This window comes from Bombyx mori, chromosome 27 (assembly GCF_030269925.1).
Source record: "Bombyx mori chromosome 27, ASM3026992v2".
In the NCBI taxonomy this organism is placed as follows: Eukaryota; Metazoa; Arthropoda; class Insecta; order Lepidoptera; family Bombycidae; genus Bombyx; species Bombyx mori.
In genome coordinates this window covers 6,614,378-6,642,092 of record NC_085133.1, presented here as the reverse complement: position 1 = coordinate 6,642,092, position 27,715 = coordinate 6,614,378, and the positions used below count along the sequence as shown (strand labels likewise).

Sequence of the window (27,715 nt, the reverse complement as noted above, 5' to 3'; positions counted from 1 at the left end):
GTTAGTCTCGCTAAAACTCGAGAACGGCTGAACCGATTTGGCTAATTTTGGTCTTGAATTATGCGTGGAAGTCCAGGGAAGGTTTAAAAGGTGAGAAAATATAAAAAGCTCGGAATTATATAAAAGCAAACAATTTTGTTTTTCCTTTGATGTGTCCCCTTGATGTGTCTTTTATTTATCGATTGAGGCACTACGAAGTCTGCCGGGTTAGCTAGTTCTTAATAAATACTATACGTTCATGTAAATGAAGTATTTTTACGCAGTATTAGTAGGTAAGTGAGAAAGCTAAATTATCTCCGAGGGCCCGGCTTTAACCTTAACTTTTTCAGTCCTGAAACATTTTTCTAGATAAGTACCACAAGCGACTGCGCTTAAAAATCAAAATGATAAAGTCTGGGACACCCTTAGTTTTTATTTATTTATTTTGTGCAGTTTTTTACTTGATTTCAATTAACTTTCACCGGATACATTTCTCAAAGCTCAACATCATAACCATCTCTTTTATATTAATATAAGTGTCAGTCACATATATTATAATAAGTTCATTATCATCAGAAATTTAAGGAATCACTTAAATCGCCTTTCATCATCCATCTATTTGATTTACCTTTGTATATTTCGGTATAGAATAAAGTTTAAAAAAAATACGAACATATTTACGTAGTATAATATAGTGAACACATTTCTTGAACATTTGTTTATTTCAACGTTAAAATAAAACAGATTTTTGTAGGGTAGATTATTAGATATTCCAATGCATTAGGCTTTAGTCGGCAGACTTTACGACAGAACTCAACTGCACATTCATAAATTACTTTGTGAATACTCCAGTAAAAAGACAACTCAAGATCATCCTTTTTATCCATTTTTTTGTCTGTAAGCCCAATTATTGATGTTCGCGTGCGCTCTTCGTTACACAAAGGCAAATCTCAAACGATTTGCAAACAATAATGAAATTGCTGTAAGACATTTGATTTGCAAAACTATTGTTTATTGTAAAATTTTGGCACACAACAATTCACGTTGTGTATTCACCAACGTTGTTTATGATCTCTTAAGGTTAATGAAATCATTTGAACTAATGTGAAGTATATAGTATGTTGTTTTTTTTTCTCCTATCTAAGCTGGTAGCCTTCAGAGGATATGCTAGCGTAGTCAAGCGTGTAGGTGAGCTCACGGGGCTCTAACCTGAAGAAATTGCTAAGACTAGCCCTAGTAAGAGCAGCGCTTCGCAGAATCTACCACCGGATCGGAAACGTGACCCGTTGAGAAGATCCGGCGAGAAACTCAGTGGGCTGTGTCTGTGGATTAAGACATATCGACAAATAGTTTCCGTGATAAATGAAAATCTATATCTATACTTCTATACTAATATTATAAAGAGGAAAGATTTGTTTGTTTGTTTGTTTTGAATAGGCTCCGAAACTACTGGACCGATTTGAAAAATTATTTTTCCATTAGAAGCCGACATTGTCCCTGATGAACATAGACTACTTTTTTTATTTATTTTTTATTTATTTTTTTGGTTTCATGTGTGTTTTAATGTTTCCGAAGCGAAGCGAGGGCGGGTCGCTAGTTAATAATAAAGTATTAATAATAATTTAATTCGTTGATAAGTGATACTGACTAGCTAGGGGTTCTGAGTTCGATGTTATGTTACAATCAGCACTGTTTTCGTTAAATATATTTTTCATTCGTACTTTGAGTGTATTCTCTCCTCCTATGTGTATTTTTGGTGAACAAGAGAAACCTCATTTGACGCCGTCAAACGCACGTGAAAGTTGAATGTCTTATTTATTCACAATCGTAATCAAAGCGATGCGAGTACATTTTATTTCTCGAAAATTCCGAAATCACAACACAAGGACTTTACAAATCGCTGTTACATTGCAATCTTGAATATTTTATTTATAGAATAATCCGGAGGCTCATTTAATTTCGCATTTCTCGTGTATGTTTATCTCGTGTGTTGAGCTGGGTAGCTAGCAAAACATTTCAAATCAATTCGAGAACATTAGAAAGCGCTGTGGCCTAACACATAAGACGCCTTACCAGGTCGTTGTCGTAGCCTAAAGGGTCGTCGTGTCCTAAAGGATAAGACTTCCGGCGCATTCGTATCGAGCGATGCAACAGTGTTCGAAACCCGCAGGAAGGTACCAATTTTTCTAATGAAATACGTACTTAACAAGTGTTCACGATTGACCTCCACGGTGAAGGAATAACATCGTGGAATAAAAATAAAAAAACAGCAAAATTATAATTTGCATAATTACTGGTGGTAGGACCTCTTGTGAGTCCGCACGGGTAGGTACCACCGCCCTGCCTATGTCTGCCGTGAACCAGTAATGCGTTTCGGTTCGAAGGGTGGGGTAGCGGTTGTAACTATACTGAGATCTTACAACTTATATCTCAAGGTGGGTGGCGCATTTACGTTGTAGATGTGGGCTTCAGTAACCACTTAACACCAGGTGAGCTGTAAGATCGTCTACCCATCTAAGCAATAAAAAAAAAGTCGTATCGAGCGACCTATACCAGATATACTAGTCCGATAATTACTAATGGTTATATATTTAGTAATCTGTGCTAATGGTAAGTGTAATTACTAATGTAGGTGTATACTATAACCTGCACGGGTAGGTACGACCACCCATCTATGACTTACCAATCATTACATACTTCTCCGTACAGGGCCACAAAAATGGACATAGAGTCATACCTTCATTCTTAAACGGTTTCTTCTATATTAATACGCGAATGAAGCCGCGCTTAAAACTAAAACAATATAATTGATATTTCGACCGCACGTTTCAAAGAAGATGGTGGCATGATTAAATATATTTTAGTAGCCACGGAAACTTTAACCTTATACCTCAAGCTAAGAATTGACTTCATCATGTAGTGTACTATAGAGTTTCGGGTAGACCATGAGCTACTACGTTACTAATAAAACTACCTATGACTGAGATCTGTGTATCAACAAGAAACAATTTCATTGTAGAAGAACGGAGATGAGAACTTTATAATGTTACGGAATTAATGGTTTGCTTGTGAAAGAGAGCGAGACGCCGCTGTACGAGAGCTTTTCTTCGAACCCTTCGCTTGCGACGAAGGGCTCGGCGAGTAAATTAACCAACAAACACAGGCCACTGAGTTTCTCGCCGGATCTTCTCAGTGGGTCGTGTTTGCGGTCCGGTGGTAGATTCTGCGAACCACTCTTGCTAGGATTAGTGTCAGCAACATCGTCAGGTTTGAGCTCCGTAAGCTCACCTACTTGTTAGTTTACGCTGACATCAGTACCTAGAGCAGATTCGACTACCAGTCAAAGCGAAGGCAGAATAACCCCACGAGACTACTGGCTGATAGCTAAACAAAAAAATCCTATGATGGGACCCTAACTTACGCTTACAGAATTTATTGTATGGTTTAAAAGTTTTCCTTGATAAAGAAAAATCTTTATTTATTTGATCTTTGGTATTAATTTTATTGCGGCACTCAAAGCACACAAACACGCTGTTAATGTAAACAATTTTACGACTGAACCTTGTACGTTATTCGTAATAATTCCAGGGATCGTGTGATGTGAAAAAAATATTACCTACTTTTCTTGTTAATATCGTGAGATTCCGTTTTTGTTCCTTTCCGATTATGTACGTATGCAGATCACGTGAATATATGAAAATATGTAGTAATCGTTCTGAATTAGCATAAAAACTTTTTGAACGAAACCGACTAAAAAGATCGAATATAGACTGAAAAATCGACCCGTTCAACAAAAATATTTCATACAAGCAAACAATCCAATTGGTAAATAATAAATAGTTAAAAAAAAACACGTTTTTGACACATGACATTTAAAAAAGTTGTAAATGTAACTTCACTGATGCGAGCTTAAGACGATAGACTTCATGGCCTGAGTGAATACATACGCAATAAAAGTTAGGAAAGATAAAATTATGCTGTAAATTTTTCTGTTCATTTGTGAATTCCTTCACTTTCATTAAACAAAAGGATGGAAGACGGAACGAAAGATGGGAAGATAAAACCTTGTATACATATTCGATCAGCCCTTGTTCAGGATTTTATGCGTTCCGATCCGGTAGTAGATTCATTCGCGAAGCAGCTGCTCTTGAATTATTAGGTCTCCTTTGGAGGCGCTCGAGTAGCTGTTAGTAAATTCCACGTCGTGAGCTCGTGCTCACCTACCTGTCCTGGTTAAAATGCAAAGGCCTCTGGACCATCTTTACTTTATAAAAAAAAGTTTTTATGCGTCAATTTTATAAGTCACGAGAATTTGTAATAAATAAGGCGACGATTAGATCGAGACAGAAACATAATATAATTTTTCAACGTAATAATTAATTTTAAAATCAAAGCTCCGCTTTAAATTGAACACAAAAATAATGAAACTAATGTGAAATTTGTGCGTAGTTACAAATGCAAATTTTCATAAACATTTTCATAATCGCGATTTTCATATTTCGTAATACAGAGTTTTGGCTTTTGGCCATCTCGAGCGAGACGGCGCGATGCGATTTCCGCTCGAGTGCGAAAAGGACAGATGATCTAGTGTGAAAAATATTTATGTTAAGGCTATGATTTCGGCTATGAATAGCGTTGTCGGTCGAGAGTTTAGTTATTTTTGTAACGTGCCGTTGGAAGGTTAGTGTGGATGGCGGCGCGAAGATCGGCCACTAATCATTTTAGATTCGCTTTCAAAATGATTTGAATCTCAATTACTTGGCATTTTAACTAGGACGCTTTTGTACTTTTCATAAATGAAATGAAAAACATTAAATTTACAATTGCCGTTCCATACCTATCGGTCAATTTTATAATGTAAATAAAACTATTAGCTTCATAGACATTACAAGTTTTTAACCGAAGTTTAAGATAAGATTTACGTTCTTCTTAAAACCAGATTTTAAAACAATGCTTACCAATAGACAAGGGCGCAGTTAAGCTCCTGAGATAGTTGATATGTCCACTGGCGACAGTGACTAGTCGTTACTGCTATGGTATAAACTTCATAAAATGAATACATCATGTAAAATATTTTTTTATATTTTACCCTTTTTTGCGCAATTTTAAAGCAATTATTTCGAAATAATCTCTATTGGTAATAAGATCGTCCATTGCAACTATCACCATTATGTGAAAGTTTTTCATATATTCACTTTTCTGGTAGTGTTATTAGGACTTCGGTGTGTGGCGGAGGATGCTGCGAATACCGTGGACTGCTATGCGAACAAACGAGTCCATTCTAAGGCAGCTAGACATCCGAAAAAGGCTCCATCTGCCGGGAACGTGTAATGAGCTTCTTCGGACACATCATGCGGTCTGCCAGACATGAATTAGAGAAGCTCATAACTACGGGTCGAATAGAAGGCAAGCGCGCCGTGGGCAGAACACCAGCCAGATGGTCAGATCTAGCAAGAGAAGCACTCGGTGGTAGTCTGTACCATGCAGTCCATGCCACCCATGATCGAGCACATTGGAAGTACGTCGCATGTGGTCGCGATCCTCAGTAGTGAGGGAACGATATAGAAGAGTATTAGGACTTACTTACCTGTTTGTTTTCGGTTTGTCTAGAGAACTAACAGTAAGTTAACTCGTGAATTTCAAGCTAGCTCTAAGTACAATACAGTGTCAATAAATTGACGTCTATTAATTTGTGACTTTGACTATTGGATTTGTATCTCATATCTGCTGCTAGAGTATTTTGTGAACGCGCCTATCCAAGAGTTGTATTTTTAACAATAGGAACAAAAAAAAAACTGATACACTTTTTAACGTAATGTTATTAAATTTTTTTTTAACAATATTCGTATATGTTCATAGTTCATACTGTGAATAGTAAAACAGGTTTATCAAATTTTTTTGAACGATGGTAAAGAAAAGACAACAAGATATCAGCAAGATTAACTTGAATACCGAATTGTGGAGGCTATTTCTGTAATTTATCTTTTAAAAACTCGTTCGGATTAGATCTTTAGGCTTTAGATCTTTTAATTGTATATTAAACATGTTGCTACATTGAAAACTTTGATACCTTGCGTCTTTGTGAAAAGCTTTAAAGCGCATAACCCATAACCAGTAAATCTGTAAGCTATTAGATACGTCACAAATAATATAATGACGATAAAAAACAATAGATTAAATCGTAAAAATAGTTTTAATTATTTTTTTTTGCTTAGATGGATGGACGAGCTCACAGCCCACCTGATGTTAAGTGGTTACTGGAGCTCATAGACATCTACAACGTAAATGCGCCATCCACCTCCAGATATAAGTTCTAAGGTCTCAGTATAGTTACAACGGCTGCCCCGCCCTTCAAACCGAAACGCATTACTGCTTCACGGCACAAATAGGCGGGGCGGTGGTACCACCCGCGCGGACTCACAAGAGGTCCTACCGCCAGTAAAGTCACAGTCTCTGAGAGTCGCGTGTAATGGATGTGAATATTAATCATAGACAACAGGAAAATCTAAAGTCGATTCTGAGAAAACACGTGAGCTACAGCGAGACGTTTATCTGTTGTTATATTTAGACGAATGATGAGTACCTGTTGGCATTTCGTCCAAAGAACAAACACGTCACCTGTGCAGTCGCGCAGGTGACTTGAGCCTTTCTCCCAACAAAATATGATTTGGCTTCTCAATTTACTTCTATCTAGTTATTTCTATCAGATGCTATCTGCTTCCAACGTATTCACGCGTACTTCGGCCACATCGCTCGTAGAGGCCCCGATAACTTGGTGAAGCTGATGGTAGTTGGTCAGATTGACGGGAGAAGATCACGCGGACGCTCACCTACCCGCTGGTCTGATCTGGTTAAAACACTCACCGGCCTGCCAATAACCGAGGCTATCAAGACCGCCGAGGACAGGAAGACGTGGGGCAAGCATTGTGCATCGAGTGGTCCACACTTCAGATTAGACACGACCTTCAACAATGAAGGGACCGACTCAGAAGAAGTTATTCTATATACGTGAAGCAAAAACTTTGCACCACTTTTTACGAAAATTGCGCGAACGGAGGAGTCTAAAATTTCCCAAACATATAGAAAACTAGCCGTACTCGCCCGCTTCGCTGGGCATTTAAAATTAACATTATTATTTATTGTCATTATTATTAGGGAGTCCAACACTCGTATAAATATTAGCCTATCCATTAAGTACATTTTCTACATGGACACCAAGTTTCAAGTCAATCGGATGCATGTTTCAGTAGTTATAACGAAACATCCGTAAAAACACTGTAGATTTATATATTAGTACAGATATAGAGAAGGAGTGCAGAATACTATATTTTTATTATGCAATAAATGTACATTAGACGAATAAAAAAATATTACACATACTACCATATATTTGATACACACACCCATATATACTCTTCTGTTTATTGTTAAAGTCTGTGGTCAAATTGAGAATAGATTAATATTGTTTGTCTACATTATTATTTTGGTCAAATCTGTGATTATAGAAGTATTAACTATGGTCGAATCTCGACCACTGGGCGCCTAATAATATAAATTAAGAGGTTTATTATTTGCATTATTTTAATTGCCCTAGACCGGTGGACGAGATTACGGCCTACGTGTCGTTTGGTGGTCAACAGTGCCCATAGATATTCGAACTTGAGGCATATGGCTCCCTTCTAATTATATTTCTAAATTTTTTAATAAGTACTCATATATTTTGGTAAATTCATTTATCCTATAATGTAAAATTTATTTAATAAAAACGCGTCGAGGGCTTATCGTGTTTCTATTAAAATAACATATACGAATTAACTTTAAGTATTTTAGAGGTTCATAGAGAGAACAGCTTCTCAAATTACCTTTGCCCTAGAAAGACGGACGAGTTAACAGCCAACCTTATCAAGGGACGCTCGATATATATCGATGTTTACCTTTCGATGTATGATATCATTTCAATGCATAAATGTTTTTTTTTTTATATATAACTCTGGTATTTTATTATTAACAAAAAGTCAAATCAAAATAATGTAAAATAAATCAACCCACACAGTAGAACAGATCTTCCAATGCGCTTGAAGGAGGCACAGTTCCCAAGATACTGGCTACGTTGCCTCGTTGGACAGCCAGACTCATTCTCTGTGCAAAGTACCAGCCAGCCTTAGCATTATGTGTAACCTCCTTCAAGCGTTTGGAGATTTCTGTTAAAAATTTCTTTGCTTCAGGGCCCCAAGGGCCCATCGTCTCAACCGCGAAGTGTATAAGTTATAGTCGATGTTTTACGATATATCGATATATTTCAATTGATATATCGAATAAATATCTCCATAATAATTGTTGATCTCACGGCTATTTTTAAAATAAAGTAATAATGAGGTGATAATAATATTGCACAGACTACGATTCAGTATCACAATATTCCTTTGCCTATGATATAGACAATAGACTCTATAATCTATCGTCGGAAGTCGGTACTTATAGATTAAAGTTATGGTCGACCGCTCTATTACTTCATAGTACATTGCAAGTCAAAATTTTAAATTGTTTATGTTGATTGATGGTGGATAACTAGTGAATATTGATACAATACTGAAAAGAGAATTTCAACTTAAACTTGTTCTTAATTTTTTTTATCGATGCATCAAAAATATCGATGTTTCAATTCGATATATCGAAAAACATCGACGGAACCGCTCCGACTGATGAATCGCAAAAAATATCGATTTATATTTTAAATGAACATCCCTAACCTTATCCGAAATGGTGCGCCATCATCAATGATAATTATTTTTTTCAATCCACTCAAAATATCAACCATTATTGAATGTTTTCATTACATTTATTTTGAATTTATGTCATCGCTTTACAAATCGACTGAACTGAAACCTATTTTACGATAAAAAACGATATCATAGGGAATCTCTCACCGACGCGACCGGGAGTTTCACTAGGTATAGCAACGGTAAATTTTGTGAGAAACTTTGAGAAATGCTGGTCCAGAAACCTTGACGCTTGGTCAGGACGGATGGTCAAACTCAAAGGCACAGTCAAGAGTGGACTCTAGGTATCGGTATTCGGAGCTTTTATACATATATAGATATACTAACATATATATACGGCTAACTTGCAGATTTAGTTGGCGTGGTTCAGGTTTTTTCTAGATTTCTCATATACGACGATAGCTTCCACTAACTACACTTTGCAGTACTCAAAGTTGTTGTTTAGATATAACTTTTTAAAATTATTTTAGATTTAATAATATTAGATTAGAAAAAAGTCGTCGTGGCCTAAAGGATAAGACGTCCGGTGCATTCGTATGTAGCGATGCACCGGTGTTCGAATCCCGCAGGCGGGTACCAATTTTTCTAATGAAATACGTACTCGACAAATGTTCACGAATGACTTCCACGGTGAAGGAATAACATCGTGTAATAAAAATCAAACCCGCAAAAATTATAATTTGCATAATCACTGGTGGTAGGACCTCTTGGGAGTCCGCACGGGTAGGTACCACCACCCCGCCTATTTCCGCCGTGAAGCAGTAATGCGTTTCGGTTCGAAGGGTGGGGTAGCCGTTGTAACTATACTGAGACCTTAGAACTTATATCTCGAGGTGGGTGGTGCATTTACGTTGTAGATGTCTATGGGCTCCAGTAACCACTTAACACCAGGTGGGCTGTGAGCTCGTCCATCCATTGCTTTAGATTTTATTAACGAAACCTAAAAAAACGGCTTTAACAAACATTTTTGTATTTCATTTTGACCACAGTCATAGGTGGGCGATAAAGCATCAAGCTTCAGAGCTTTCGCAAGCGCTTCCAATTCATTGTTTATTTTGGGGCTAGTCATAATCTGTTTATTGCCACGGACTATTCGTGGTGGCTTCGTGCACCACGCCGCTTGATTAATTAGCCATTTTATAATGTTCTTGGCGTTGGAGGCATATTAGGATTAACATTGGGGCAACCAGCCAGGGTTCTTATCTATTTTATGTGATTGATCACGTTTTAAAGAAGAATTCTTCAAATTAAATTAACCTAAAAATCTTTGGATGGAAATTGTAACCCTTTAGTATAAATTTTGTCTCCGTTCGATTATATTTTTTGTTATTATTTTAATTTCACTATATGGCAAGCTTACAGCCCACCTGGTGTCAATTGGTTACACAAGCCCATAAACAGTACTAAGTGCCACTTACCTCGCGTTTAAATATCTATACTTTTGTAAATTTATATGCATTTTATCCTATAATTAAAGTGATTTAGTTAGGAATATAGACGTAATTTTTTTTAGGCAAACAGCTCTGCCCTATCCTTAATTTAAAAATGAAAAATAAAATGGATACATAAATTCTGTAGACATCCAAGTTAATCTAGAACCGGAATTAGAAAGATTTGGAAAATGATAATTTTGGTTGCGAAGAAACAAATTTTTGGAGCCCTCCCAAAGACTAAAAGGACTAAAGCGTTTTCATGTTCACCTGAAAGACATGACATCAATCTATAAATCGATCTTAGACAAGTTTCGTATGAATGGATTGTGCAATTGTAATTATACCCAATTATACCCAATAAGCGTTAAACACCAGATTAGCTTTGGTCATCCTCTACAAGCTAATGAAAAGTGAATACTCTGAAGCAGGTCAACATTATAGTTTCGAGCTGTTTTGATGTTTTCGCGGAAAAATCTGTTAATACTAAATTAGATAGACAAACTTGGATGCTTCTTAATCTAAGGGCCGTTGACTCTAACGACAGTAGCCCTGGAAATTGCATTCAAAAATCCGGTCACATTGGGAATTGTTTTTAAGTTACTTGCATTTAAGGTACTCGTTTATTTATTCTCGTCCTATTTCGGATATCTTAGGCACTAACTACATTAGAGAAGATCCTAGCTTAAAATCAACGGTCTCATCACATAGAACTTACTAAGATAAATCCTTTGGATTTCTTCCAGGTATCTTTTCTTTGGGCACAAGTATGCAATGAGAAACTTATAGCAAATTTATTTGTTTATTTATCATGTCATTATATCTTTAGTACTTACTATTAGCAAATAAGTGACCTCTAACAAAAACACATTTGGCACATACGAATGTACATTAAATAGATAATTTAGTGACACATGTAATCTGACAGCATTAAAATCGGAATTAGTATTTATTATTACAAATGTTCATTATGCATACCTAATTTATTATCTTGGTATTTAAGGTCAGACAATGAGATAATGAACAGCCCGTTTTGCTGTTAATCAGAAAATGCATAAATTGCCTGGGACTGCCACTGCACTCATCTTGAGTACGACTTGATATTTTTTAAGCTATTTGGGTGGAAAACATGACCAACCAGATACGATTTTGTTTTTAGTAAAGTTAATCGACATCAGTCACCGTTCTCGTCGTATACGACAAAGAATTTGACATGCAATGTAACTCATAGACACAACCCATTGAGTATCTCGCTTGATCTTTTCAGTGGGTCGCGATTCGGGTCCGGTGGTAGATTTAGCATTTCTTTTGTTAGGGCCAGTGTTAGCAGATTCTCTTACATTCTATCTTGACATGCTATAACCGTTATTTTCTGATTATCTACTGGCGTAATTTTCCACCACGTGTCTGCGAAATATGTACTTATAACGTGTTCACGATCGTATTCTCCAATAAAATAATAACAATGTTTAATAAAACTTTATCCCCATAAACTTGCGTAATGGTAACTGCAGGTGAGGCGTAATGTAAGACCGTATTGTCTTATCCAATTCTGCAGCGAAGCTGCCATAACTTTTCATTCGAAAGGTGCACGGAGGAACAATGCAATACAATTTAATTGAGATTTTAATCTCTTATCACAAGCCGAGTGGGGGTATTTGCATTGTGGTCGCTTCAATACGGTAGATATATAATCAGCAGGTACGCAAATCTCATTCATCAGTCATTGTAATAAACCGGATATCTAGTTCTTTTCTTCAACCCGTGTCCATCCAATGCTGAGTGTAGGTCTCCTCGAATGCACACCATTCTCTTCGGTCTCTTGCCTTTCTCATGCAGTCTCTACTAACTACTTTGACCAGGTCATCGGTCCACCTTGTTGGATAACTTGTATGTCTATAATACCTAGTGTAATTTAGCCAATACCCGTAATACGTGTTATATTTAGAAATAATACCGTAGGTCGTTTCAATTCAATCATCGGAATATTAGTTTCCATGCTTTGATAATCCTATGGATCCTAGAGTCGGTTGAATTTAAAATGATTTACGACCCAGTTCTGAATAAGCGCTCTGGCTATTGCAGCATGCATGTAGTGGTGTCCACTGCATATAGTGGATTCAGAATTGTCTACATAATTTGATATTTTTTTTTAAATTTAAGAGCATTTCTAGGGATCACAACAGCTATGAGTGTTAAAGGCTGAGAACCTGGTGATCATATTGGTAATCATAACGGTATGATTGACGCAGCAACAATTACGATCACGTCACTGTGCACTGATAGAAACGAAGAAGTCCTAGTGCAACAGGCTACCAGAAGCCCACAGGAGGTCAAAGTTAGAATTGCATTCGACCTAGACCTTTATTCCTAGACCTTTAAAGGCACGATTGCTTTGCGGTTAAAACAGACAGGATCGTAGTACTGATCCTGCAGATCACACCACACACCATTAATTATGGAAAAAAATTGCATATTTCAAACTTTATAAAAGCTGCTTTTAAGTAATCTATGTGCTCAATATTTGTTGTTTTTTAATTGTCGTTATTTTGCTACAGGTTCGCTACGAAAATTCGTAGCCGCGAGCTACGCGCCGTGTCTACGCTATATCTGTAAATTTCTGCTCTAACCTTTTACCAAAACAATCGTATTTATCATAATTCAAAACAATAATATCACGAAATATTGTTTGTGTACCTTTTGAGGCCTATTCGTTCTCACGAGTGTAACATCAATTTTTTTTGCCACTTTTTTTTTCAGATTTTTTCATAGCATAAGAAGTAATTGAATTAAACAAAAAGATGGCATAATAAAAATGACCTTACATTTTTTTTATCAAACTAGGTATGTATTGAAAAATGGCGCGTTACGCTTTAGCTGTTTTTGAGAATAAGTTATATTTAATTTTAAAAAGGAACACCCTAAGTTTGTTCATTAAATTTCAACTACATCAAGTTTATTTCTTTCATTGGTGCAATGGATGAAGAATTTCGCGGTGCGCCCATTATTATGTGTTTACCGGAGCCCATAGATATCAATAACGTAAATGCAGTCACCTACTTGTATACTCGTAAAATCATCAAGTAAAAAGCAAAAAAGCAGTACCGTATGAAGCTTTTCTTGGGGCTGACCCCTTAAATAGAGTTTTTAGATCAATTAGGCCTAACAGACCTAGCAAAAAGATTTGCAGATATAAGATGAGAATGGTACCACTGGGGACACAACTCAGCTGACTCAACTTTTCCTGATGAAAATCTGACAACAGATTAGATTATTGTTTTTCAAGAAACAGATTGCTACGTTGCAGGAAAGAAAAAAAAAGAAAAAAAAAAGATCAATTAGGCGTTACAAATCTTCGTCATCACCGAAAACCGCTACCAATATTTTCGTAAATCCTATAAAATTTAAATGTTAAGTTAATAGAATCCTTTTTAAGGCCGTAAATCATAAATGTATTATTTCGTTGATGTCAAATTTTCAAAATATTGGCATTTTATTAATAACTGCGTAAATCTATTTCCCCTTTCAAAATACTGAGCGAATTATGTTAATTCGCGATAGGTACGAAAACTATTTACCGTGTGTACTTTTAAAATAGCTGCTGTAAATAAAACAATAAAATAAACTATATTATAATGAAATAGGCTAAATATTTTAATTTGAAATTATCTGAAATTAGGAAATTATTCATTCACGTAGGTACGCTGCCAATTTATTATCTTCGAAATAATAAATATTTATTTGTGTATTGTATTAAAACTTTCGAACCTCTTTGTTAAATGTACAAGGATAAGGAAATACATCATCTAATATAAAATATAGCGTTAAATGTTGTGTCGAAATATATGTATTTATTATTTATTTACGATGTTAAGTATCACGTAACAATGAGAGATTGTTTTCTTTTATGATTTGAATATCACCGTCATACTATATTTGTATAACGAATCTACTTTTCAATGAGCTCAAGAGTGTGCATTACGGTCGAAAATATTAAAGTATTTCTAGAAGCCCGCCCCGCTGTTCGGTTTGCGGAAAGTTAATTGTGTCAACGTTCTATTTACGAAATCTCTAAGTCAACATCTGACGCCCCATTAATCATCAAAAAAAATATATTAATAAAATTCATTTTTAGAACCACACAAATAATGATAAGTCAAGCCGCATGCAAAGCGAATAATTCGGGTCCGAGGGTACAGCGGTCCTGAAATTACATCCGTTCGAGCGTGACGTCCGATCGCGGTGGTTTGCGATCGGGGAGTAAGCGCTCCGGTTCAAAAATAGTCCGCGGATCGGACCGCCTGTTGCATACAAAAGTGGCCGCCGTCGGGCTCGCCGCCTTATCAAATTACCCTACCCACCCACGTCCCACGCATACGTTAGTGTGTTAGCACGCCTGCGTTTGTTACGTATTACTTCACTTATCCACCGATGAGGCGACACTTAAGCACTGAGCGACACAAGAAGCAACACTTGCACTTACAACTTGGTCACACACACTGGTCAATGGCCGCGTGGAGACGGTAACGCGACTCGTGCGCTTAGCCTGCCGACAACCAACTGGTTGCCGGTCGATTCACGCCGCGCCCGCCAATCCAAAAATATCCAATGTACACAACGCTTATAATACCTAGACTTAGAACGAAAATTATAAATAGGTTTCGTTACCGCTAAGGTATAAAGCTGCGATTTGCACTGAACCTTAGGCCGACCTAAATCCTCGGTGAATTGTGACCGTGCCTGTATCTTATTTGATTTAGCGCGTACGTAATGTCTCATTATTCATGGAGACGTTAAAATCTTTGCCTGTGATTCACGCTAATTGACTCTTGGTATATTCCCAAAATACTCTCTGGTGTTTTTTTTTTTCTTTTTATTTATCTTACGCTTTTAAGTATTTAAAACAATTATCGTTTCTATAAAACTATTTTGTTCGTATTAATTTTGCATTAATGTTAAACAATTTTCTTATTTACGTGTTAGATCAAGTTTGAGTTATTTCGTAGTAGAAAAAACCAAACCAGTGTATTACATATGGCAACACCATTTTGTTAGTATTATATTTTCCAAGTATTCAAACGAATACATTATTTCGATTTGTATGTCTTTAAATGTTTATTATATTCTTAGCTTTGATAAACATTCTTCATTTAATCTAAATAGATAAACAAGCTCACACTTCGACTGATGTTAAGCGCTTGTAATGTTAAACCGTTCTGCTTTAGAGCATTACGTGTTACTAGAAAGTTGGGACACGCGTTACACAATACTATTCAGATTTCGACCTCATATCTCAAGGTGGCTAGAGGGCTTGAGATAGCCACAGGTTCGGATAACCATTTGACGCCAGGTAAGTCGAAAGCTGCTAGATCAATATGATATTTTTGTTTACACTCATAAAAGGATTTTAAGTGAAGTAGAATTGAAAAAGTGACCGATGAATTTTCATTTAAAAAAGTGTTGAAATGAAATTCAGATCCAGGGGTGAAAGGCTGTTTGGGCTAAGGGACATTTTTACAACTTCTCTTTTTTTTTATTGCTTAGATGGGTGGACGAGCTCACAGCCCACCTGGTGTTAAGTGGTTACTGGAGCCCATAGACATCTACAACGTAAATGCGCCACCCACCTTGAGAAGTTGTAAGGTCTCAGTATAGTTACAATGGCTGCCCCACCCTTCAAACCGAAACACATTACTGCTTTACGGCAGAAATAGGCAGGGTGGTGGTACCTACCCGTGCGGACTCACAAGAGGTCCTACCACCAGTAAAACAGGAGTGCCGTTTAAAGTTTAAAATTTAGAAAAAATATCATAACAGAAAACTTCTTCAACTATTTGAATGGGGTAAACCTAATTGAAGTTCAATTAAAAACATCAAATTGTTAACGCTTATACCAAATGAAACGGTCCTTTCATTACAACGATAAATGTCGCGTAATAAGCGAAATGTCGCTTAAAACAAATAGCCTTCACCCCTCTATATTATCTACAAATTTCTTTCTGCAATTAAATCAATGTTTAAAACAACGCAGCTATTTATGGTATGTCCAATAATTATTTCTTGGCTGTTTTATAAATTGTTAGTTTTTCAATAAAAACGTCACATGAATTTTATTCTGCCGGTATGTACAATTAATATCGACAAAATATCCGACACTAAATCGCTATCAACAAAGCCATTAACTCAAATGTTTGTAAAATAAATTATGTTTATTAGTTTTATACATTACTGGTTTTTACGCGTGGTTTCGCCCCCGTGATCCAGGAAAAGTGTCAGTTTACTTTCCCGTGAGAATGAGATATTTTTTCTACATAAAACATAGCCTATGTAGTAACAGGAGAGTGTTTCTGACCTAATACTATAACTTTAAAAATATGTCAATTCTTTGCTTCGTTTGATCGTGAAAGAAGGCCAAAAACACCCAAATAAACAAACTCATTAACATATTTATAATATTAATATTAGTATAATATATTATTGTATGGATATGGATATTATTGGTCTTCATTATGACAGTTACCCTGAATGTTAACGTGAGTATAAATTAAAATAGAGAAAAGGAATTCGTGAGAAGATTTCTCACCCTGGACTACTAAGTGGCGATGGCTTGGAACGCGGTGACCGCCATTATCGGAAATTCACTTTCGTGAATAGCATTAACAAAATCTATAATAGTAAACGGACGATCGGATCCACGGCCTTCTTGATGTTAAGTGATTAGCGAAGCTCATAGACAATATATACAACATATCACAACGTGAATACCGCCTCCCAACTTCTGGGCTGGATGTCTATTGTCTCAATTTTGTGCAAAGTACAATTTTCGCGGGTTTGATTTTTATTTAACAAAGTTATTCCTTCATCCTGAAAGTAATTTGGGAACACGTATCGAGTAAGTAATTAATAGAATACCCCTGACCCCAAGTTTTCTATTGAATATGTAAGAAACTCAACACACTACGCACTCCACCAAGCTACAAAACGGGGTCGATGGAGACAGCTGGTTGACAGAATCGGACGGAGACACGATCCTCAGCAGTGAGGGACCGGTCGAAGAGAGGAAGATAGAGATGTAAGAAACGCGGACCGCTATGGCTCATCTAGGCTAGTAGCTATAACATATTGAAGGGGGACTATTAGACAATATAATTGCATAATCAAAAAACTAAAAGTAGCTTATTCTTTATCCATAACTATGCACTTAATTACTTTTGGCAAAAATCGCTAAAAAATCTCGGTCCTTAACCTGTTGTAAATAATTGGGAACAAATCACACACGGTCATCCAGCCCCAATATAGGATTCCCTGTGTACCAGAGACTGACAAACACGCTTATATACGTTTAATTATGTACATATTATGAGATAATAAACACCCAGGCAAAGAGCAAAGACACCTGTTCATCACCTGAATATTTGCCTGATGTAGGAATTGAACCCCGACCCTCGGCACAACAGTCAGAGACACAAACCGCCGCATAACCGAATCAGTCATATTTAAAACTAAATTTTCTACTTTAATTTCGCGTTTTTTATTTCTAAAGTTTTGAAAATTTAACAGTTTTTTAATTTTACCAGTCGAGAATATGAGCGTCTACAAAAAAAAAAACCCGAAACAACAACAAACCGTTGCTAAAAATTAGTTTTTCGTCATTAAATAGAAGTAATACGGCAGCGCCATTTTTTTTAATTAACGTCTTTTACGTATTTATTCATCAATTGTACTTTTTTATTTATTTATTATCCCTCTCTCCCTAAATCGTATTAGTTTTAGTAAAAAAACATGTTCACTTTTTTTTCAGTCATGCATTTCAAACATCAAGAAATGTCAATTAAATCTTAAATAAATGCTAATAACTAAATGTTTGGCTGACTGGGCGTATGTTGAGGTTATAGATAACTATTTAGGTTGAGGTCGCCCGCATTAGAAGCACGTACGATCCTATTTCTGCCGCGGTGTAAGCATAGCATGTTCAAAAGTAGCATAACATTGTTTCTATTCAAAAATAAAATATTTAAATATATTTAAGGTGACCTAAGTCTATTATATGGTACTGTTCCTAATACATACATAAATAAAACTAAATATATAATGTTATATCTCAAAATTCGATATAAATAATCAGTGAATTCCGGTATGAGCGCTACGATAGAAAACAGGACACATAATTCTAAATAATAAAACTCATAGCCGTACAGGTCACGACAAAAGCGCTCGATAAAAAAAAAAAATAGGCCATCATGAACCAGATTAGTCGTGTGAATGTTTGTAATTTACATTTTATCTACATTGGCACTCGGTCCACGGACATCTCGTTTCTGTGTAAATAAATTTAGAAAGAGCACGAAATGTTGCGTAATGTTTTTGTGGTTTTGATGAAGTAGCTATTTGTCTGAACATTTTACTTTCACGAAAGCGAGAAGCAGCAAGAGATCTAGTTGCAGTTTTTTTTTTTTTTATGATTGAAAGATTACTGGTGGCCCGGAGGCCTTTCCAGCTTCACCAGGACAGGTGGGCGAGCAAAGGCTTAACCAGGAGGGGTGGGATTTGCTAACAACTGCCCGAGCGCCTCCGAAGGAGACCTAACAACTCATGAGCAATTGCTTCGCGAATGAATCTACTACCGGATCGGAATCGCGACCCACTGAGAAGATCCGGCGAGAAACTCAGCGGGCTGATGCATGGGTTAGGTTGCACGTCGACCTCTTTGTCGAGTTCGACGAGTACGGTTACCGGGGCGGTTGTAGTGTTGACCGAGGAAACTATAATGACATACTTTGCCTGTTTTGGATGGGGATCCGGCATAGGGAGAGAGCGAAGAGAGTCGCTTAGTGAACGGTCCTCTACCAAATTCATCTCTGGCCTTTACTATCTTCCACCATAGAGGCCCACATACCCTGCGCGCCAACTTAGGTTCAAAAGCTTGTATAAAAAGGTGTAGAAACCGGCCCAAAATAAAATGTACTTTAAAATGGGTGTAATGATGCATTTTGGGGAGGCCAGCAGTTGACTAATCTCAACTAATGACGACGGAAATGAGACTTTGAACTCATGTCTCAAGGTGAGTTTTCCGCTGTCTAGGAATTCGTAATTGCTAAATGGATCTTCCCGATCCACGTGTGCCAATCTGCACGAATAAAAAATGTAGAACAGCCGCATCTTTAAGTCTTCTGAAGTGTAACGTGATATGTAATCACGTCGTACTTCGTGTAAGCGTCGCTTTTGTACCATCACGCCAGTCATTACCGGTACAGAGCCTATCTGTACAACTTAAAATAGTTTCACTCTGCCACAATGTGTCCATAGATTATTTAATACCGCCCCGAGTCTGAAATTCGCGTTTCTGTTTCAGCTATTTCATGCTGTTAGCAGCGGCTTGTGTGTGCAGCATTGCTGATCACGCATTCACGACCGCAACACAGCTTTTGAAGTCAATTTATAGGTTTCCTATAACACCTTTCCTCGAATAATATTTTTAACTCAATTGACTGTCAAACTTTTTCAGAGAATCGCTAAAAACAACCACGAGCATAAAATTTGTGAATTCGTGAAACAACGTTCAGAAAAAAGAATGCAGTTCAGTAGATGACCTTCGTTCGAATGTCTCTCTGAAATCGAACCGACCTACATACGAAGTGGGTCACATTTACAGGTTATTTCGACAAACCAGATCACTTACACAGGTGCCGTTAGGGTTGCCAGATACTTCATATTAATAGGTTTAATATAGGCGGTGCAGTAATTGGCGCCTCTGACTGTTGCGCCTAGGGTCGTGGCTTCGATTTTCACATCGGACAAACATTTGTGTGATGAACAGGCTTGTTTGCTCTTTGTCTGCTCGTTTATATCTATGTATGTATATATTTCAATAATTAAAAGTATGTATGTCAGTATGCCAGTAAAGAGCAGAAGAAGCTACACAACACCATTTAATGTCCCTAAGACAGAAACAGAAATTAAAAACTATATCGAAAATCTACGAATACACACAGAAAATATAGAAACAGAGTGTAATGATATCCAAACATACTACGATATCCTAGAAAGAGGCATAACAGAGAGTCTAAAATACAAAAACAGTGCACATGCTCATCAACACAATATTTCTCCAAAGATACAATCCAGCTTATAAAAAGGCGCACGGAACTATCATACACAAAGAATAAAACCAAAGAGATGAAAGAAGAACTCAGCAGAATATACAAAGAGGCTAATAGGTCAATCCGTAAGGACTACAACGACCACAGATATGAGATTATCTCAAGAAACATAAAGAATTTTAGAAGTACCAAAAAAGCCTACAAAGAATTAACTACACATAAGTCATGGATTCAAAAACTCGAACATAACTCACTAGAAACAAAATCTAGAAAAGATGTAATAAACCATGCGACAGACTTCTATAAAATCTTATACAAGAAACAAAACAGCACTGAAACGAAAGCGCAAATAACTCACATGAACACAACAGACTGCAACAGAAAAATTCAAGACTCCGAAGTGTACGAACAAATGAATAAGTTGAAGCCTGAGAAGAGTCCCGGACCAGATGGATTATGTAATGAGGCCCTTAAAATAGCAGCACCTATTTTAACACGCCATTTTACGAAATTGTTTAACATGATACTAGACGAAGAAAAAGTACCGAAACAATGGTGTACATCAGACATAATTTTACTCTTCAAGAAAGGATGTCCCTTAGATATAGGAAATTATAGACCCATAAGCCTGCTGGCGAGCATATATAAACTATTTTCATCCATAATTTTAAAGAGAATATCCGACGACATCGACAAGCTGCAACCAAAGGAGCAGGCGGGATTCAGATCAGGCTTTAGCACAATGGACCACATACAAACACTAGAGCAGGTCATAGAAAAATACAGAGAATATAAAAGACCTCTGTATGTGGCCTTCATTGACTACAGTAAAGCTTTCGACAGCATCAGTCACTGTTCAATCTGGAACGCATTACAACAATCAAATGTTAACTATAAATACATCAATATCTTGAAATATATCTACACAAAAAGTACGAGCAGAGTTAAATTAGAAACTAGAGGAGACGAGATAAAAATAGAACGAGGAGTCAGACAGGGAGATCCTCTTTCCCCGAAGCTGTTCATAGCAGTACTTGAAACTATTTTTCAAAAACTAGACTGGAAAAAAAGGGGAGTGTACATAAACGGACACTACCTAAACCATCTGAGGTTCGCTGACGATGTTGTTATAATTTCTGAAACTGCCAAAGACCTAGAGGAAATGATGAGATCACTGGACTGCGAAAGTTCAAAAATCGGCCTAGAAATGAATGTAAGCAAAACTAAGATATTAACCAACAATCACGAACACCCGATAATGATAAAAGGTAACAATATAGAATACGTCAGCGAATACATCTACTTAGGGAAGCAAATCTCATTCAAAACGACAAGCAACGAAGAAGAAGTAACAAGAAGAATCAACGCAACTTGGAAGAAATTCTGGGCACTAAAAGAAATCCTAAAAGGGAACTACAGCTTGCGTATGAAAAGGGCAACATTTGATACATGCCTGTTACCCTGCTTGTTGTATGGCTGCCAAACGTGGATATTTACAAATAAAATAAAACAAAAAATTAAATGCAGTCAAACAGCCATGGAAAGGAGCATGTTGAAAATTAGAAAAATACATAGAATTAAGAATGAAAGCATTCGTCAAAAAACTAAACTTACCGATGCTCTCAGCCACGCACTCTCACTTAAGTGGAGATGGGCCGGACACATCTCACGATATCCAGACAAAAGATGGACCATTGAAGCCACACGATGGAAAGGACCAATGGGGAAAAGGAATGTTGGTCGACAATTAAGACGATGGGCTGATGACATAACACGCGTCGCAGGAAACGACTGGATAAAATCAGGCAAGGACAAGGAGTCATGGAAAAGGATGGAGGAGGCCTTTACCCAAATAGGGGTCCAAATCTCATAAATAGTACTAATATTAAATAATTAATTAATTATAAGTATGTAACCTTTTAATTTTAAACTACAACTTACTAACAATCATTGTGTTATAAATCGAGAGTGAGAATTGGATTAAATGGCTTTATTATTATTTATTATTATATGTCAGTCTCTGTTACCTATAACACAGAGAACCCTAATTTGGGCCAGATGGCCTTGCGTGATTTGTTCCCAGTTATTTATTATTTATGTTATGTATAATGTGTGTATCTGTTTGGAATGCAGCTTATTATAAGCTCGCACGGGTACTTTTGTATTTCTAATAATACTGATCCTAAAGTTTTGATATTTCTATCAGGAAGTATAGGTACCACCAGATTTAAAGAATAGAAGAGTCGCTCATAAAAGACGATTAAGTCTTAATTTTTTTATTTCAAATCCGGTATGTAGCGTTTATGCTACTGTGGCCTTGAGCTACGGTGACCACAAAGCTTGAACTTGAAACATGAATTAAAATTTCAATGAGCATGGTTCATAATACACTAAGGGACTACTTTAAAACAGAATTAAATATGAACCTCGGAGTTAAGACATGTCAAGGAGTTTCTTTTTGCTCAGGTTTGAATTATTTTATCCTTTATCAAAACGTTTTTAGAGTAAATTTTTAAGTGTCATCCCTATATAGCCTATGCGTAATGGCGATACGAAATCAAGTCTGTACTCTGACTCATAAATCTATGTCTGTGTGTATTTGACCTCTCTAAAGCCGTTTCAGCTTCGATTTTATTGTGAACATTATTTTCACAGTTATCGTGCGCTAAAATATGTAATAATGCAATTTTGCGGGAAATAATTGGTCATAATTTCTGTGCCCTGTAAGCTCTTTGATGAAGACGTTTTCATTTTCATGTTAATGCCGTGAATCGTGACTTTTTGGCTGGAACATGAGGAGTGAAGTTGTGTGGTTTGTTTTATTTTGTCTATTTAGTGTTTCTTCAGGTTGTACAAATGTGGGAAAATGAAACAAAGCTGCTTGCTGGACGTAGCTTCTCGGGATCCTCCAGAAAGTCCACTGAAAAAGTCTCAGTAAATTACCACCATTTTACTGAGATTATATTTCATCTCATCTCATTTCATATTAACCACTTCATTTCATTTCACACCATATTCTCATTTTTCGTATTAAAAAAATATATTGAAATAAAAGATTAGGCTGTATGGTATGACACCTTTCCCCTTCCTGTTAGAAAAATAAGACCACTACTACTCTTAATGACGTCGTAACACAAAAATCCAAAAATCAGATGAAATTAAATTGACATTGACATTTTAATTATTTATTCTTGCTTAATACCGTCTTATAGACTATAAATACGTGGATTGGAAGAAATTGGTAGAAATTGGTAGTACAGGTGCTAGGAGAACACAAAAAAGAAAATGTCCGATAAATACTAAGTTTTAGCGTATTCGCATAATCCTCAATTTAATACAGCTACGATTGGCTTACGTCAGGTTTGAACTTTAAGCCCCGTGAGCTCACCTACTAGTTAAGGTTACGCTGCCTTAGGCCTAAGGTTAGCCTCTCAAGGCTATCAGCTTAGGTAGGAAAAAAAAGCACGGCTTCAATAGTCTTGTACGAATAGAAACGTTTTATTCCTGTAAATAGACTAACGTATCAAATAATTTGAGATTCTTAAATACATGTAAAAACACGTTCCACACTAAAAAAACTCTTCCGGATTGTCTTTTGTTCTCTAGTTACTGCAAGTACATATATAAGACAAAAATGCCCAGACTCTATAACAAAAACGTAAATAAAACCTCATTATTTTCCAGAAAGAAGGATCAAAGTGGTGCTTGTCCTTTGTAATGAATGACAGAAGACTTATGACGTAAAAACAAACTTCTGTCATAACAGTCGTATAAACGTCACTTCAAACACTGTTGCAAAAACTATTCAAAACAAAAAAACATTAATACACAATGTGAAAATAAAATCTTCATTATTATTAGCATGATTAGTGCGAGAGGATTGCTCTTTGTGATGTTCAAAAGCGCCTTCATTGTCGCTTTTCTCACCATCCCCAACCCGGTCGTGGCGCTTTCCAGCTTCAAGAACTGGTCTAGGAAGGCCTTCTACCACAAGATCGACCTCTGCACTCAATCTTGCTACAGCCAGATCATTCCGGGCCTCTATTTGAGCAATGCCCGCGCTGCAGCCGACAAAAATGTCCTTCGAAGCCTCAACATCACGCACGTGCTCACCATTGCGGCGAATCGCCTCCCGAAATCTACTTTCTATGATACCGACATCAACACCCTGTTCATTAGGGCCTACGACACTCCTCAGACCAATCTCCTGCCCTACTTCCCAATGGCCAACTCCTTCATTGATGAGGGCCTACAGGCGGGCAACGTGCTCGTCCACTGTCACTTTGGTGTTTCCAGGTCTGCGACCCTGGTCATCGCGTATATCATGGAGAAATACAAGCTGACGTTCGAACAGGCGTATGTGTATGTTAGACAGCGCAGACGGTTCATTAACCCGAACCCTGGATTCGTGAAGCAGCTCAGAGAATACCATCAGCTGGGCTACGACGTGAGTAGCTTTCAAAGATTCGAAGCTTACATGCAGGTTAAAGCGAGGAAACACAAGTACAAGATAGCTTCCCTAGCGGCAGTAATGGTTGGAGTCTTGGTTCCAATCGTCATGTTGGTTGGATAATTTGTATCCAATTACAAAAGTGTAAATCCGTGATGAATATAGGTTTTTTTAAACAGATTAATGTAGTGTTTATTCAACTAAACATTCAAGGCGCTATGATTTTTAAGGGATTTTGTGACCTGGTAACTAAGACAATTTTGGACATGTCTTATTTTAATTTATATTCTTATTTTTATAAAAAATTATGATAATATGGAGTGAAATGAAATGACATGAAATGAAGATGATTAATTTGAGACATTAATCAACTGGGATGAAATTAAGTGAAATGAGATAAAAGAGACTAAACTAAAATGTCCATAATAAATAGACATGCTTTAACAAAAACCGACTTCAAGTAGAAAAAAAAGGATATTTCAAAACAAATTAATATACACTAAAAACAATAATCATCGAAATCGGTTGGCGTGATATTGAGTTATTGAGTTATTCATCTATTTGTCGCGCACATACTTAATGCAAATTTAAGACTTATATTGTTTTCTCATGGATACCATTATCAGAACTGGACTAAATTAAAATGGGACATACAGTCGAATTGAGAATCTCCTCCTTTTTTGTTTGATGTCGGTTAAAAATATAAAACGGTAAGCATTATCCCAATGTATCATCATCATAGTCGGTTACTCGAGGCAGATCAGTCGTGGTTATGTGGAGTCCTTTTTTATTATATAGCCTTGACATCTGTGTCCTTAGTGGGAGTTTTTTAACGTTCTGGATAGTGTAAAAGTTAATTCAAATTTTGAAGAACGCTTGCCTACGTTTGCCGCTAAGGACGCTGTTCCAACTGCATACAAAAATTGGTTAACTTTTACGTTATCGAGAACGTTAAAAAACTCGCACTAAGGACACTGTTCCCAATATATACGAAAACGAATAACACCTTTTACTGGTGGTAAGAAAGACCTCTTGTGAGTCCGGACGGGTAGGTACCACCACCCCGCCTATTTCCGCCGTGAAACAGTAATGCGTTTCGGTTCGAAGGGTGGGCCAGCCGTGGTAACGATACTGAGACCTTAGAACTTATATCTCAAGTTGGGTGGCGCATTTACGTTGTAGATGTCTATGGGCTCCAGTAAGCACTTAACATCAGGTGGGCTGTGAGCTCGTCCACCCATCTAAGCAATAAAAAAATAAAAAAACTGCATTTTCGAAAACACGAAAATAATCGAATCGCCAGCTCACCGGCTCAGAATCGCGCGTTTCGCAACAAAGCTGTATTTTAGGAAACGAGAACAAATCGTGTTTTCGTGTGCCGTATAAATCTTTGAAACGGAATATTTTTCGGGTTTCTCTGATACTAAACTGGATGGGAGTAAATCACTTGAACGATGACAGTTGGCAACGATCGCACGCAGGAAGTGCACGGCGGATCGTCGGTTCGGCGTGAAATGTATCCGAATCTTATTAACATTGAATATGTATTGTGAAGTAAGTATTGTAAAAACGGAGACAGCATTTACGTTGTCAATGTCTATGGGCTCTGGTAACCACTCTTAATACCAGGTGGAAAGTGAAATCTTCGAAACGGTTTTTCAATTGAAAGGATATCTTTATTGCGTGGGTGGGTGGACGAGCTCACAGCCCATAGACATCTACAACGTAAATGCGCCACCCACCTTAAGATATCAGTTCTAAGGTCTCAGTATAGTTACAACGATTGCCCCACCTTTCAAACCGAAACGCATTCATTACTGCTTCACGGCAGAAATAGGCAGGGTGGTGGTACCTTTTTTTTTTTAACGCTGGGGAATCCATTTACGGATACCCGGTCGAGGGGGGTAACGGACCGGGCTATGACAGACTCCGGCGCCTCCTGAGAGGAAGAAGGGGAGAAGAGAAGGGCCGAGATACTCCACCTCCCCCAATTTCTCACAGGAGACTACGCCTTGAAAAAGGCGCACGAAGCACTTGCCTCGCAGAACGACTACCAACTAAACCCCATCAAGCTCCACCACACCGACTACACGAAACTTAGGGTGGTGGTACCTACCCGTGCGGACTCACAAGAAGTCCTACCAGCAGTAATTACGCAAATTATAATTTTGCGGGTTTGATTTTTATTACACGACCATACCTACAATTGACGGCCGAAAATTTCGCTTTTCGTCTAATTAGTTGCGTTCAGTGCCAAGTACATATCTTTGTTGTGCTGTCCGGTATTAATTGACCGTGTATTTTCGCTTCGCTAAATTTAACGTAGAGGTTAAACAGGTGCTCGGCTGCGCGATTCTTACGCGCGACTAGTGAAATTGAAGTTTAAGTCGCACAACGCGAATAATGATTTGGGAAAGTTTTTTAAAGTTAGATTATTATTCTTCTTCTGAGTCGGTCTCTTCATTGCTGAAGGTCGTGTCTAATCTGAAGTGTGGACCACTCGATGCGCAATGCTTCCGAACGTCGTCCTGTCCTCAGCGGTCTTGATAGCCTCGGCTATTGGCAGGCCGGTGAGTGTTTTAACCAGATCAGACCAGCGGGTAGGTGAGCGTGATATTCTCCCGTCAACCTGACCAACTACCATCAGCTTCTCTAAGTTATCGGGGCCTCTATGGGCGATGTGACCGAAATACGTGTGAATACGTTGGAAGCAGATAGCGGACAGCCTTGTGGCAATACTGGGCTCCTTCAGAATGGATAGATTGGTCCGGCATGCTGTCCATGGAAATCGCAACATCCGTCTCCAACACCATTCAACAATAAGATTATTATTCTGGTGTAATTTTAATTTTCAGCTCCCACGTCATATTTATTAAATTAAAGGAAACAAATGAATCTTCCCAAATAATCGAAACGCAAATCTGTAGAAATAAAAATAAATTAATTACCAATCAGACTTCGATCGTTTCGACTGCT

The 27,715-nt window shown here is 37.3% G+C and overlaps 2 protein-coding genes across 36 annotated transcripts in view; one reads left to right on the top strand and one right to left on the bottom strand.

Annotated features, from left to right (window-relative positions):
• LOC105842996 (twitchin) overlaps window positions 1-14,787 on the bottom strand; it is a 150,228-nt gene extending 135,441 nt beyond the window's left edge. For 29 of the 35 annotated variants that reach the window (XM_062676513.1, XM_062676517.1, XM_062676548.1 and 26 more), the window contains exon 1: window positions 14,673-14,763. The gene's annotated coding sequence lies outside the window, so the exon portion shown is untranslated. Of the gene's footprint in view, window positions 1-14,672 lie in introns of all 35 variants that reach the window. The other 6 variants (XM_062676541.1, XM_062676542.1, XM_062676543.1 and 3 more) reach the window with 2 other exon arrangements.
• Window positions 14,788-24,033: 9,246 nt separating this feature from the next.
• LOC119630801 (uncharacterized) lies at window positions 24,034-24,919 on the top strand. Its single transcript, XM_038021306.2, has one exon. It carries the CDS (start codon window positions 24,152-24,154, stop codon window positions 24,860-24,862), a length of 711 nt encoding a protein of 236 aa, XP_037877234.1. The 5' UTR covers window positions 24,034-24,151; the 3' UTR covers window positions 24,863-24,919.
• Window positions 24,920-27,715: the final 2,796 nt, after the last annotated feature.

Bases quoted from the DNA above. Each gene is read 5' to 3' on its own strand.
- LOC119630801 (XM_038021306.2), top strand. From the start codon at position 24,152: ATGATTAGTGCGAGAGGATTGCTCTTTGTGATGTTCAAAAGCGCCTTC.